The following is a 15,445-nucleotide window of genomic DNA, read 5'->3' as shown; positions in this document are numbered from 1 at the left end:
GCTATAGTAGGATAATTAATTGAGATAATCTCCAATTAATTAGTGCATATTACCACCCTGATTGACAAGTATATATATTTTGACGTACTAATTATATGAAAGGATTACAAATGGAAGTAACTAAAATGAAGTTCCAAGAACTTAATCATGTTGCTAACATAGTACGCGTGGAGTACATAACTGTAAAATTGTAGTTTTACGTTGAAACAAAGTGGTGATGGATATGTTGAATTTAAGGGCACTTGACGGTAACACCGTGGTAGACGATGTCGTTCCATGAGGGGCAAGTGACGGCAGGGCCGGGAACACATTTAGAGTTGGCTATACAACATTGACTGCATATCCTCACACACATCCTTGTCCTTCCGATGTAAGCAGGGGAAGCTTGACACCTCTTAAAGCACTCCGTTGGGCAGAACCCTAACATATTACAAACAATAAAGTTATATAGTTATAGAAATGCAAGTTAAATAATAGAGTTAAAATTACAAACAATTTGTTCAATTTTTTTTCTTTACTCTCCTTGAATACTTCTTTTGAAACATTAGTTAGAAGTCAAATATGTTCTCTAAATTAACAAAAAATGTTTCAATATGACATATATAATAAAACTCATCAATTTAAAGAGTTTGTAGCGTTACATACCATGCTTGTAAGGAGTTGCCGGGGTAGGAGTGTAAGATGGGGGAGTAGAGGTAGTTGGAGGAGAGGATGGAGTTTGTGGTGGGGGAGAGGTGGTGGTTGGGGGAGTGGCAGTAGTTGGGGGAGTTGCAGTGGTAGGGGGAGTAGCTGGAGTGTAGGTTGGTGGGGTAGCGGTGGTTGGGGGAGTGGCAGGGGGAGTGGAAGTGGTCGGGGGAGTTGCGGTTGTTGGGGGAGTGGCTGGAGCTGTAGGAGTAGTTGGAGTGTAGGTTGGGGGGGTGGCAGTGGTTGGGGGTGTGGCTGTAGTTGGGGGGGTGGCGGGGGTTGAAGGAGTTGTGGGAGGAGTGGCAGAGGTTGGGGGAGTTGTGGGAGGAGTGGTTGGAGTGTAGGTTGGGGGAGTGGCGGTTGTTGGGGGGGTGGCTGGGGTTGGGGGAGTTGTAGGAGGAGTGGTTGGAGTGTAAGTTGGGGGAGTGGTTGGAGCCATTGGTGGGGTGGAGACTGGTGGAGTTGCGGGAGTTGGAAGAGTGGCGGTTGGTGGAGTGGCAGGAGTTGGGGGAGTGGTAGGAGCCATTGGTGGAGTGTAAACTGGGGGAGAAGTGTGAACCTCAGGTGGTGGACAATTAGCGTACACCTGCATGCAAAAGTTTATAGATTTGAGAAAAAAATATACATCAATTCAAGGTAGCAAAGAAACTAAGCTAGGTTAACTCATTTAATTTATATATATATATATATATATATATATATATATATATATATATATATATATATATGCATATGCATGAGAAGAGAAATTTACGTATGTAACAAAAATTGTTATGCCCATCATTTTAAATGAACATAGTACAATATTGTTCTTTAAAGTCAATGACTGTATAAGTAGTACTTAAGTACAAATATGTGTTTTGCACTACTATAAAACCCAACATGCATAATTGGTTTGCCTCTATTATTGATCACTTTCATTGCATAAATATGATATATGCATCATTATATTATACATTTTAAGTGGTATATGGTGTATAAAAGCTATGCGTAGATTAATATATAGAAAGATGATCATATCAAAAAAAAAAGTTTGTAGTGTATTTTATTTATGCATTATAAGAAATATAATTACGCATTTATACAGTACCTGGGTAGATACTAGAAGGAAACAAGCGAACAAAAAGGAAGTTTTCAAAGCCATTGTAATTGGCAACTCAAATGGCTAAGAAAAACTAATTAGAAGGAATAATGAAGAAGCTTGGTAAAGGCTAAGGATTTGGAATTGAGATATGTAAGAATGTAAATGAGTGAGCTATTTATAGAGAGTGAACATCGAATAAACCGATCTTTCACGTACAGTTGTGCATTAATGAAGGGAATTTTTCTTTCTAATTTTACTTAAAAGATTAATTAAGGGAACCAAGTCGTAAGTTTCATTCATTAAGTAATGAAGCTCAAGTCAACCCTTCCTTGGCTTCCACAATATTAAGGGAGAAATTTCTCCCATGCATGATGCATCTATCATGCATCGCTCGCTCGCAACCTGATTTTAATTACTACCAATTTGATTAATTAATTACTTTAGGATACATCTTCATCCCTAGCAAGAGAGGATCTTGGTTAGTGCGGGTAAGGGCCCGGCCCCCCTTAAGCAAAATTGAGTTGTTGAATATAAGTAATATGATGTCTAATAATTACAAATAAAATGTTGTGGCATAGTGCTTAAATATTGTTATTTTTGTGCAAATCTAGGCGAACATCTTGAAGTATATACACAATCAAATCACATGATAATAACTTGATAACGAGCCATGGCCCTTGATACAAAACTCGAAACAAAGTAGGCATGTAGACCTATATAATTTAATTAACAATTTAACCTCAACTAGCTAGAAAGCGCTGACATATACTTTGTATTAGTTATGTCATTGAATCAATTAAAATTTTCTAAAATTTAAGAGATACAAATGATTGAAGTGTGAATGTTAGTTATGTCATATAACTATTCAGAGGGGACTGGAACCTAACCACTCAGAACTGATCCCCGAATCCGGATTAGCCCAAAGGGTGAATTGGATATAATACCAAAAAAAAAAAATATTAGTTATGTATTATATGTACGTGCTCTAAATATCAAAACTAATTCAACTATTCTTACACTCTAGCTATATAGGTAAATTTTAAATTTTCTTGTTTTGATGATTTGGTATTAAGGTACGGTTTCTTACGAAAAATCAATCAATATAAATCTTTTGTTCCTATACTTCATCCATTTTTCCTAATCGTAATGTTATTATTTTACATTATTCTTGCACACTATTTGATTTTTTGTAATGTAGTAAATGAATTTATATTTCAACTACATTGTAAATACTAATATATAGTGATATATCAGATCCGAATAGTTGCATGTGAGAGGGTACGGGTGACACTCCAACAAGTATTCAAACTAAAGGAAAGTTGAATCCATTCACGTAAGTGACGGAAATAGTCAAAAATGGTGATTATTGTTAAATCTCAATGCATACTTTAATTTAAATCTAGCTAGTTAACTTGTATTGAGTATTTTGTGTTAATAGTTGTAATTAAACCCACTTTCATCCGTCATAACAGGATCATGTTAAGGGTGCGTGCGGCATTAAAGACAATCATTAAATTCAGTTTTCTTGGATTTCATGCGATGCGATCATTTGCACCGAATAAAAGGCTCATATCCACGTGGCTACAAACTAGGTTATGCTACAACTAACTTGTTGATAGCTTACCTTAAGCATATTTAGAAATTATTCCTTCCGTTCTTATTTGTGAATTGCTTGGGTCGAGTATTTCATGGCTACAATAATGAAAAAGACTCTTCTGTCTAAGGTTTCAAGTTTTAATTTCATTTCTATTTGTTGGTTATGTTTGTAATCTTTTTGTGAGAGAAAAGAATATCAAAGTGTAATTAACCAACCAAAAGGAACAAAGGGTATAACTTAATCAGCTTCATTTCTTGAAATATAAGCTAAAGTTTTTAAAAAATTACAAGTATGTTAATAAAGATAATTTGTTTTCATCGGTTTGTCGCACATCTCTAAGATGAGCTGGTTATAGTCCATTTTACACGGTATAGTGACCATGACTATATAGTTATAACTCTTATAAGAATATCATCAACTTGTCCACTTTTTTTTTTTTTTTTTTTTTTTTTTTTTTTTTTTTTTTTTTGAATTATGAACTATACATACATTAATCTATTAATTCCTAAGATAATAGTTTTGTACTTCTAGAAGAAAAAGTAATCCAAGCCACATTGATCAAGCAAGAAAGAAAGTTTCAAGAGCTTATGTTTGTTTTTGTGTTGTTGTAAGAGCTAGTTAAGCTCATTGTAGTTCTTTGTTGAACCCTCTTAGTTTGTAATGGTTGATTAAGCTTATGTGAAAAAAAAAAAAAAAAAAAAACAAGAAAGGGTGTATATATGTATCACTTTTTCTGTTGTTATTTTATGCGATTTGATTGCTATGTTATCATTTTAACTTTTGAATAGCTTGTAAATGTCGGATCAATGATTAGTTGTCATCTAAAATCCGATAAGTGATGCTAGCTATTATAGTTACATACTCTTGATATTATTAGCTATAGAAGTAAATTAAGTACAATAATAAAAGTCCACAATATTTAAGAATCAACTCCAATTTCATCAATATACACCTTTGAACTGCTAATATAAATGTGAGGTAGATCTAGGTTACCATTTCTCATGCTGCAACTCTCACATGGCTTTGCAATAAAGAAATGCAATTGCAATATTACCGGAGTATACTCAGGTATTTTTGCAATTCCAAAGCTATCTGTTCAGAATTTATGTTGAAAAGCAAAATGAATTTTACTGTAAAAAGATTGGGGTGAGAGAGGCTCGAACTCTCGACCTCAGGATTACTCAGAAGCTATGAGACCTACGCGCTAGCCAACTGCGCCACCACCCCAATTGTTGTTTTTTAATTGGGTTATCTGTACACTTTGATCTCCAATCAAAATAATACGAACCATGTACTAAAGTATTGTGTTGTTGTTACAATATTATGCAACACAATAGGGAGAGTTTTTCAATATGACTATTGTGTTACAACTCAAATTACATTCTCCGCATAATAACTAAATACTATGTATAAGTAAATTTCAATATGAGATAGCGATATCGATATATAATCAAATTTTATTGAATAGTTTTTAAATTGTGAATTTTATAACTTTTAGTATGGATTGTATTCGCTACAAAAAAATCCTCCCAACCAATGACGTACAATTCTATATACATATTTCATAATTAAGTAATTAAATATCAATAATATTAAAAACTATAGTTAGGTTAAATTATGTTAGGTTTACAATAATCATCAGGTAGAATTGGACCATATATACCATAAACGTATTTAAGGAAAGACTACTTCACTTCATTCCATTATTGTTTAATTTAATGCAAGGGCTAGTACAACAGACTAATTTAATTAACTAGGGAGTAACAACACTATGTCTAGCTATAGGATAACTAATTGAACTATTCTCCAATTAATTAGTGCATATTACCACCCTAATTGATATGATCGAGATTCGAGAATACATTGACGTACTAAGGATTACAAATGGAAGTACCTAAAATGAAGTTCAAGAGCTTAAATATGTTGCTAACATAGTACGGAGTGCATCATACGAGTAATTTTAATTTGGACTTGTAGTTTTATGATAGATGAAACAAGTGGTAATGGATGAAATCATGTTGAATTTAAGGGCACTTGACGGTAACACCGTGGTAGACAATGTCGTTCCAGGAGGGGCAAGTGACAGTAGCACTGGGAACACATTTAGAGTTGGCTATACAACATTGACTGCATATCCTCACACACATCCTTGTCCTTCCGACGTACGCAGGGGAAGCTTCACACCTCTTCATGCACTCCGTCGGGCAAAACCCTAACATGTTCCACACATTATACATACATGAGTCACATAACCATATTACCTTATGTTAAATTAGTCCAATTGAAACACTAACAATTAAGTTATATAGTCATAACATATCACTTTTGAAACATTAATTAGAAGTCAAATTAAGTTCTTCCTAACAACTATATATAAGTATATTTCAATATGAGGTAGAGATCACATATAATCAAATTCGATTAAAGAGTTTTTATATAACACTATAAGAATATTTCATTTTTTAAAAAATATATTTTTAAAGACAAACACGGTGATTAATTTATTAAATCAAGCTCTGCCAAAGATATAAAACTTTAGTATTGATTGCATCACTACAAAATGTCATAATTTCCTCCCAACAAATGACAATTTTATACAAAATCCACTGTTACCAAAGCATTAGGTAGTGTTTTGTATTTGCTTGGGTTGCTCTTAATAAACGATATAAAAAATTAGCTACATCCAATTGTGATGATTATTGTAGCGATTATAATCACTAAAAATGTTGAATCCAACTTCAATATAAACTGCATATATGAAAGTAGGAACGTAAGTTTAAGTAAGTCTATAAAAGACTCAAACATGCAAACTCAATCAAGTTCTAATATTAGATGTTTTAGCACTAAACAATGTCCTATATTAAGTTCATTGTTCCAAACAAAATATCAAAATGAAGATTATTACAATAAAGAAAAGGCTTTTTGTATCAATTTTTAGATTTGATATGGTAATTGTAAAAAATGGTGAATATAATTTTGTTTTTGTATCAACTATATATGGGTTTACTATGGTGATCGTAAATGATACAATTTTCAATACCATTTTACGAATATAAGTTGCATATTGTAGCAGATGTATAATTTCTACAGAAAAATCGCTATGAAAAGATAATTTTTTTGTAGTGGTAACATACCGTGATTGTAAGGTACGGAAGGAATTTCCGAGGTGGGTGGGCAGGTTGAAGGAGGAGGAAAAGGAGATTGTGGTGGAGTGTAAGTTGGGGGAGTAGCAGTAGTGGGGGGAGTGACAGGAATTTGTGGTGGAGATGATGTGGTTGTTGGGGGAGTAGCGAAAGTTGGAGGAGTTGTGGAGGTTGGGGGAGTGGTTGGAGTTGGAGGAGTGGTGGTAGTTGGAGGAGTGACTGGAGTTGAGCAAGGAGGGGTGGACATTGGGGGATTGGTAGTGGTCGGAGGAGTTGCGGTGGTTGGCGAGATAGATGGAGTCGAGGAAGGAGGGGTGGTCGTTGGGGGAGTTGCAATGGTTGGAGGAACAGATGGAGTCGAAGAGGGAGGGGTGGACATTGGGGGAGTTATAGTGGATGGAGGAGTGGCGGTGGTTGGCGGAATAGGATGAGTCGTGGACGGAGGGGTGGACATTGGGGGAGTAGTTGTGGTTGGGGGAGTTGCAGTGGTTGGAGGAATGGTTGGAGTCGAGGAAGGTGGGGTGGACATTGGGGGAGTGATTGGAGTTGAGCAGGGAGGATTGGACATTGGGGGAGTTGTAGGAGGAGCAATTGGAGTGAAAATCGAGGGAGTAGCGGTGGATGAAACTGGGGGAGTTGTAGGTGAAGTGTAGACTGGGGGAGTGGCAATGATTGGAGGGGTGATTGGAGTTACTGGAGGAGTGTAGGCTGGGGGAGTTGCGGTGGTTGGAGGAATGGATGGAGTCGAGGAGGGAGGGGTGGACATTGGGGGAGTTGTGGTCGTTGGGGGAGTAGTTGGAGTCGAGCAAGGAGGATTGGACATTGGGGGAGTTGTAGGAGGAGTAATTGGAGTGAAAATCGGGGGAGTTGCGGTGGATGGAGCAGTGCCTGAGGTTGGGGGAGTTGTGGGTGGAGTATTGACTGGGGGAGTGGCTGGAGTTAGAGGAGTCGTGGGAGGATTGTATAATGGAGGAGTGGCAGTTGTTGGGGGAATGCTTGGAGGTATTGGTGGGGTACAAGTGGAAACTGGTGGAGTTACGGAAGGTGGGAGTGTGGCAATTGGTGGAGTTGCGGGAGTTGGGGGAGTGGTTAGAGCTATTGGTGGTGTACAAGTGGACACTGGTGGAGTTGCGGTTGGTGGAAGAGTGGCAATTGGTGGAGTGGCAAGAATTGGCGGTGTGATTGGAGATATTTGTGGGGTGTAGACCGGGAAAGTGGTGCTACCTTCTGGTGGAGGACAATTAGCGTACACCTGCAAGTAGAAAATTGTAAAGTTAAGAAAAAATATATATGAACTTATCCTTGAAAGCTAAGAAATAGGACACCTCAATTATGTTTATATGCATGAGAAAGGCTAAGAAATAGGACACCTCAATTATGTTTATATGCATGAGGATACATGAGATAAGAAATTACCAATACAATATGTGATGCAACAAAAAAGTACTTATGCACTTCATTTTAAGTCAACAATCTTACTCTTGGAATTTAGTGACAATATATATGTGCCACTTAAGTAAAAAATGTGTTTCGCAATATACTATAACCAAACATGCATGCACAATTAGATTACCCCTATTTTTTTTTTTATTCATTGTATATATCTGATGTAAGCACTAGCGTATAATACATCTTAGGATACAGGGTATATAATAAACTGTATACGTCTAAATTAAACTACATATATAGAAAGATGAATGTACCAAAAAAGTTTTTAATACGAAATATATTTTTATTACGTATCATGAGCTAGAGGTAAAAGTGTATATTTTTTAAAGGTAAGATAAATAAACATTAGAAAGTCATCATCACGAGAGGATAAATAAAGTGTTTGTGTATTAATCATTATAGAAAACGATACCTTGGTGGATACAAGAAGGAAGCATATGAACAAAGAGGAAGTTTTTAAAGCCATTGTAATTGGCAATTCAAATGGCTAAGAAAATCTAATAAGAAGAAGGAAGAAGCTAGCTAGGAAAAGGCTAAGGGTTTGGAATTGAGATACAAGAGTGTAGAGGAGTGAGCTATTTATAGTGAGTGAAAATTATTATGCATGCAATTCAAGCTAGTCGATCGATCTTTCACATACAGTAGTCTTTATGCATTAATAATGAAGGGAACCAAGTCTTAAGTTCTCAACATTATACGTACTTAATTATGTTCAATGTGTTGGTTTTAATAAAATCTGATTGATTGCATGCATTTTATCCAAGTAATGAAGCTCAAGTCAACCCTTCCTTGGGAATAAATTCTCCCATGCATGCATGCATCGTTCGCTACCTGATTTGATTAATTACTTTAGGCATGGCCTTGAGCTCAATCAAGGAAAACAATATTAGGTTACTTAGGGCTTGTTTGGCATCATTATCGGTTTTCAGTATCCTGTTTTTTTGAAAACTAAAAACCAAAAACAGAAAACAAGAAAAAGGTGTTTCCACTTTTCTGTTGTCAGTTTTCAAAATTATCATGATTTTAATAAGTCTAAATAATTTTTAATTCATTATGTGACATATATAATATACTTTTAAAAAACAAAAAACCAAAAAACAGAAAACCACAACGATGCCAAACGAACCCTTAGCTTTACATTTGAGCATATAATTTTGTTTTTTGACGAGATTTTTCTACAAAAGTAGGCAAAGAAAAATTTGTATTTATTAGTCACTCTTCAGCTTAATTTCAGTTCAGTTCAGTTCATAATGTTCTTCTCTCATAGACAAATCATTTCAGCTCAATTCAGTGCAGTTCAGCCTAATTCATTTTAGTTCAGCTCGGTTCAGTAAATCGGAACACGCCCTTATATTAAATAGGGGTGTGACTGTAAATGTTAACTATAACAATAATTCGATGTAACAAATTTTATAAATTTAGGCTCTTAATTAATAGATACACCTCTTTTATTAACAAAATTTACTTTACAACATTATTGATCAAGTTTTCTTGTTACATAAGTGGAAAATGCGAATATATATATATATATATATATATATATATATAACAAAATATCAAATTTTGGAGCTCTTTCATTCAAACGCCCTATTCTGTCACTCGCCTTGCACATACTCATAAGTCATAAACTCATAACCGCCCATAATATTAAACAAAATTAATTATAAAACATATTACTATCTCCATTTCATATTATTTACAACAATTGGACATAAAGTGTACAGTGAGTAAAAAATGTCTAATCGTTGCAAATAATATAAATCGGAGGTGGTAAAATAAAAACAAACTTTGCAACCACCTATGGAATTTTATTCACATTGCTATGGCTCACATGAGTCATGATATTTTTAATTTTCCACTGAAAATGCGCAAGCTAAGGACTCTTTACTTTAACATTATTACTACAAAATTCATAACATGTAGCTTTACTTTCAAAAGGTCCATGCATATACATGCATGATTTCATAGTGTTCTAATTAACTTGAAATTCGCTTAACTCAACATTTGTCAAAACATTTAGCATAATAATAATGCAACAACTAACCTTTTGTCTAAAATTAAAACCATTTTTTATACACATGCAGGCATATGTTTATGAGTCACGAAGAAACCTGAAGAGCATATAGTCGAGTACTGGTTCAACAACAATAGCAAGAGAGACACTGATTAAGAAGGTACCCTCAATTGAATTAAGTATTTATGTGGAAAGAGTAACATCCACTACTTCTATACTGTAATACTATCTTTTTATTTTTATTTTTTTTATAAATGCAACAAGTTAAGAAGGTACCCTCAATTGAAGTTAGGAGTCGCCATAGAGCGATGAACACTTGTACATTCCTTTCATGCACAAGGAAAGACAACAAATGTGGTTTAGAAATTAGAAATCTTTTGCCTTGATAGTAATATACCCTGCATTTGATGATGGTCAACCTTTCATATCATAAATGTAAGGCGTCTCATGTGCCCATGGACTACGGACTACGGCATAAGTTATACTGCTGCCACCTCTCTCTCTCCAGAGAAAAAATGAAATAAAATCTCACATGACAGTAATACTACCCAGCATATATGGTACCTGCAGATCTAAGGGAATCATCGAAAAGAGTCGAAAATTAAAAGGTAAAATAATACAGTATAAGAAAAAAGCTGGTAGCAGCAGCATACCAGTAAAATGAGCAACATTTGGATTAAAACAATAATTACATCACTGTTTTTTACATCTTACACAATCAAATAGGAGTGATAAAAATTGATATAAGGATGAGGAAATTGCGGTGTATAATGAATTGGAATTTCAACATCAAATTCTGTAAGGTGATAACCCTGCAGTCCTGCACATTATGTACAGTTTCCAAGCCCCTTCTTTACTTAACTAGCCAGCGGCAACTACATTTTGCAGCAGTGCCTCCAAGTCACTCAATCTGTAAGTATGGGACACGTAATATTGATCAGTGTCGAAGAAACTTGTTACATACTCGATTTAATTAGATTTCATATGCACACCCTACCTTACAGAACTCAAGTCAGGGTAAGTTGCAATTGCATCTGTAAAATCCTGCAATGGGGGTAATCATTTAATACGAAGTTAAATCATTTTGTACTTGTAGTTAATCAGAAAGACTGATATTCTCCTGTAAGCTCATCAGTACAGAAAATCTAAGACTTTCATATATGAGGGTTCCATATTAATTACTTTTAACTAAAGCAATTAACTGACCTGGGTAGATGTGGATGGTGTGTAGGTTATTACACAGGGCATTCCAGCCTTTGTCGCAGCCTACAAGTAAAGGTAGGTTTATCGTAAGTTAAATTTTTGCGTACCACAGTCAGCAGTGAAAATTCAGGAGCTCTAACATTCTAATGTATAGACTATAAAATTTTCAAAATGCTAATAGCCAGAAAATTTTGAGTGTTGAGAAACAGCATATCAAGTTCTTTACATTCACGCACAAATCCCTGTCTATTACATTTGAACAGCCAGATGTATATCAAAACAGAGTGATGTAAGTATCACTCTTTCCTAAGATCATTTGGTCTACTATCCAGATCTCAAATAGTTTGCAATTTTGAACTCCTTTAAAGGAAAGCATATTAAGACTGATCAGTTCGCAAAAAAATTCAATTTTCATGCAAATAATAGTAACCATGTATAGCTCTTAGAGTCTATTGATCTCTATTCATAATATTTAAAGTACTGTTGATTTTCATTGCATTGCTGAGGAAATTTTGGTTAACAGTAAGCATCCATAGCTAAATTGTAATTTTGCATATTAAGAGCATTGAGCATGACTTCTATATTTGTGATTCCAAGCTCCGTCCAATAGCTTCCAGGTATTTCACCATAATTTTACTCATATTTTATTCTCCCCTGTCTAGGCTATTATGGATCAGGACTTCTTAAATCTAGTAAAATTAAAAAGAAGAGGCTACACTGTCAAATTTTAAACAGGAAGTGTCAAATTCACAGATATGAAATCTCCCGGTTTCTAATATTTGTTTGTTTTCAATAATAATGTGGTGTACCTTGAGACCAATGACACTATCTTCCACTACCAAACAGTCGTCCGCTGACACACCTAGCTTCTGCAACATTTAGGACCCAAACATATCATATTATTGCTTGAGCCGCAGAGGATAAAAGCTACAAAGCATGCAACGAATGCAAGTGTGCTAAATTGATTTACCTTAGCAGCAGCAAGATAAATTGATGGATCAGGTTTCTTTTCTTTGACATCATCACCTGCAATACAGAAAACTGAAATATCAGACCCTATCAGACCCTAAGAATGTAGAGATTTAACACGACTGCCAGTTTTTAACCCTACAACTCAAAATTATCAGTTTGTAATATGATCTCGCTATTAAAAAATGTAACATATATTCAACAAACCTGCAAGAAAACAATCAAGACCATGGAAGCGATCCTGTGAAAAGAGAAAGGTAAGTTAAGCAGATTGGACAGGTACTGAGAGCTTCTTTTTAAATGAGAGAATGAACTTACTAGTCCTATTAGACTCTCAAGAGTGAGTACAACTGAACTTTTGGTTGCAGCAGAGCACACAGCTAGCTTCTTACCCTGCAAACATGAAGCCAAATGGCCCAGCACATCCATGAAGACACAATTGCATAGTCATTCCAAGAAAATAGGCATTATGTCGTAAGAAAAATAAATGAATCAGATACATCTAGTGGTAAGGACTGGTAACATGAATTAAGTCACAATTCAAGAAATGCAGTACACCCATGTACATAGATTGCTGTATTAGTAGAGTATTATAAAATTTCAACTTACAGCAGCCTTAGCTTCATCCATCAATCTCAAAACTCCAGGTCTCGGTTGCACCTTATAGAAAATAGTAGTTTTATTTGAGGGCAATAATCTAGTCTTCAATGAAATGGAGAAAATGATAGCACAGATAATTAGTTATAAGAAGAAAAAGACTTACAGAACCAGACTTGATAATTTCTTGGTACCTTTCCGTTTTCCAATCCTACAAAACTATAAGCAGAATCAGCAAGGCTCCCTGGTCTTAGTAATCCTAATCAGTAAAATCCAAACAGGTCAACATGATAATACGAGTACATGATATTGATATAGATGACCTACTGTACCAGCTAGTAATTGAGAAAATCACTCTACAAAAAGGAGCAACACTTGGTATAGATAATACAGGAACCTGAATGATATCTATCAATTTTGATCTATCAGTATCATTATCTGGAGGTGTCTCAAAAATCGTCGAAGTTGGCCACCCGTGCTCCTTGAAGTACCTTGCAGTTGATTTCTGAACAATCAGTGAAGCAACATGAAAACAACTTACTGTCCTACATGACATGCAGGACAACATATACCTTCAAATGAAAATTTACTCATCATACTGGTTGACCACTGTATAAAGGATAGGGGGCATGCTTAGATAGAAATCATATGATCATACAAACTAACAGAATAAATAATTAAAAAGAGAGAACTAAAATAAAGAACCAAATTTTTAATGTAGTTCAGCTTTGAGAAACAGCACTAACAATATTAGCTATTAGCAGCTATATTAATCAACTTCCACACTTTTTCAATTCACTTAGCTACCAATCTGTCAAATAAAACTTTCACCTTAAAGCTCTTCTCTTACCATCATCTTTCATAAGCGTGCCAATAAATACAGTAAGTGTCAAAATGTATAATTTAGTTGTCGCATTACTACTTTATTAAAACACGATTCCGGACCGAGGGATTATGTACCTAGACAGCTAGATTATCATTAATCAGTTGTATAGTTCAACAAATATGGGAATCAACTCTAAAGCCTAAACAATACCCCAATACTTTCTTCTACTCTCTAATTCTTAATTTAGTTGTCACATTACTAATTCAATTTACGCTATCAACCTGACTATTAATTCCGAACAACGGGAACATTCGCCCGCACTATCATTAATCAGTAGAGTAGTTTAAAACTTTCAACTATCAGTCAATTGCACAGATTATATAATTCGTATGATTACAATTCAGAAAATAAAAGATTGAAGAATATAAAAATAGGAAAATACCAACGCATCTTAGGTTTACCACCACCAATTTGATTCTGAAGAACATCATAAAACTCGATATCCCAATCAAGAGGTCCATCCAAAGAAGAAGAAGGGCAACGAACATTGAAGAAAGCGAAAGCATCATTATAAGCTTGACGATGCAAGTCCTCAGACTCTAAGATTACGCCATCGCAATCAAAAATCAATGCAACCATAGAATTTGCAGATGCTTTAACAACTGATGATGATGATGTTGAAATTTTGCGGTTTTTAGGGTTTGTAGGGCGAAGTGGAAGTGAGAGTCGGAAGCCATTAGAGCGAGAGGTGAAGGCGGCGGAGGAGAGCGGCGGAGAGGAGAGAAGAAGGCGGTGGTGGTGTGAGTGTGGAAGTGTGTGAAGTTGGGCCGCCATTGAAGATGAAGCGCTCAATGCCATCCTAATCCGTTTTTTCAATTCCACACCCAAAATGGAGGGAGTGTATTGGATAAGGGGTTTTTTATTTTTTTTTGTTGCCGCGGATTTTTCTCACTATGGTCCTGTCCGGCAAAAATAGCAGTAGCGGAAACTCCGTAACTTTTAGTAGTCGAGTAGCACGTAATAACTATTGAGGTAGCGAGTGAGTGTATACCTGTCCTTTTGGACTTGTTTTCAATTTTGTTCATTTCTCTTTATCACCCTTTCTTTGTTTCAGAATAATTGACACCTTTTTTCTTAAAGGATGTGTATGCCTGGCCTATGATGACTCACTTGCGTGCCTCAAATGTCATGTTAGCCTTGCGTTGACCTCATTCCTAGTTGAACCAATTTCATCTTGAACTAATTGGCCTTTATGCCACCTTGATAGATGATCCAATTCAAATTATAGTTAGTTTTTTTTTTTCCTTTTTCAAAAGAAAGGTACGCAAAAAGTTAGGAGATTCTTCTCTTAAGAATACATCTTAACTCATCATAATGAATTAAAAAAAAAAACTAACTAGTAATTCCAACAAGATATTACTCCGTAGTAATCAGTAAATTGTCTCCTTCAATGAAAAATATGAGAAATATTATGGGATCTGGTCCACTAATTCACTACAATAAGAGGGGTGTTAATACCAAAATTAAAATAACGACTATATAAATTGTTTTTATGATCCCTAAAAATAGCAAAACCTAAGCCATATCAAACGGAACCATCAAAATTTAATTTAATAATGCCTAGAGGAGGAGGGGACGAGAAGGAGAAATAATAGTGCTTAGAGGAATATGCATAGAATCCTAACAAGAACACAACTTTCATTCATGGAAGTTTTTGGAGAATAAAACAGTATTCTAATGTATGCCGAATTTATAGTTTTATAGATACTCCACAAAAATTAGAAATCTTTTGTAACGACAGAGAAATTACTTCTTAAAAAACATAAACAATAGATAAAAACGGAGTATTTTAAGAGGAACCTGCCATAACTAAATTTGG

General features: G+C 35.1%; 1 protein-coding gene and 1 non-coding gene across 2 annotated transcripts; both read right to left on the bottom strand.

The window, feature by feature from the left end:
* Positions 1-4,507: 4,507 nt before the first annotated feature.
* On the bottom strand, positions 4,508-4,592 carry TRNAM-CAU (transfer RNA methionine (anticodon CAU)). Its single transcript is given in 2 exon segments — positions 4,508-4,543; positions 4,555-4,592. It is a non-coding gene; the product is annotated as a tRNA-Met (tRNA).
* Positions 4,593-10,595: 6,003 nt separating this feature from the next.
* Positions 10,596-14,539, bottom strand: LOC145601212 (haloacid dehalogenase-like hydrolase domain-containing protein At4g39970). The gene is made up of 11 exons (XM_081657170.1): positions 14,009-14,539; positions 13,138-13,231; positions 12,907-12,951; positions 12,753-12,803; positions 12,462-12,536; positions 12,351-12,384; positions 12,145-12,200; positions 11,984-12,043; positions 11,178-11,237; positions 10,969-11,015; positions 10,596-10,881 (listed from the first exon to the last, which is right to left on the bottom strand). The coding sequence occupies exons 1-11, from the start codon at positions 14,422-14,424 to the stop codon at positions 10,833-10,835; spliced, it is 987 nt and encodes a 328-aa protein (XP_081513296.1). The 5' UTR covers positions 14,425-14,539; the 3' UTR covers positions 10,596-10,832.
* Between the last annotated feature and the right edge of the window lie 906 nt (positions 14,540-15,445).

This window comes from Chenopodium album, chromosome 21 (assembly GCF_948465745.1).
Source record: "Chenopodium album chromosome 21, dcCheAlbu1.1, whole genome shotgun sequence".
NCBI lineage: Eukaryota > Viridiplantae > Streptophyta > Magnoliopsida > Caryophyllales > Amaranthaceae > Chenopodium > Chenopodium album.
Note: the sequence above shows the minus strand (reverse complement) of the source record. Positions and strands in the feature narration are given on the sequence as shown.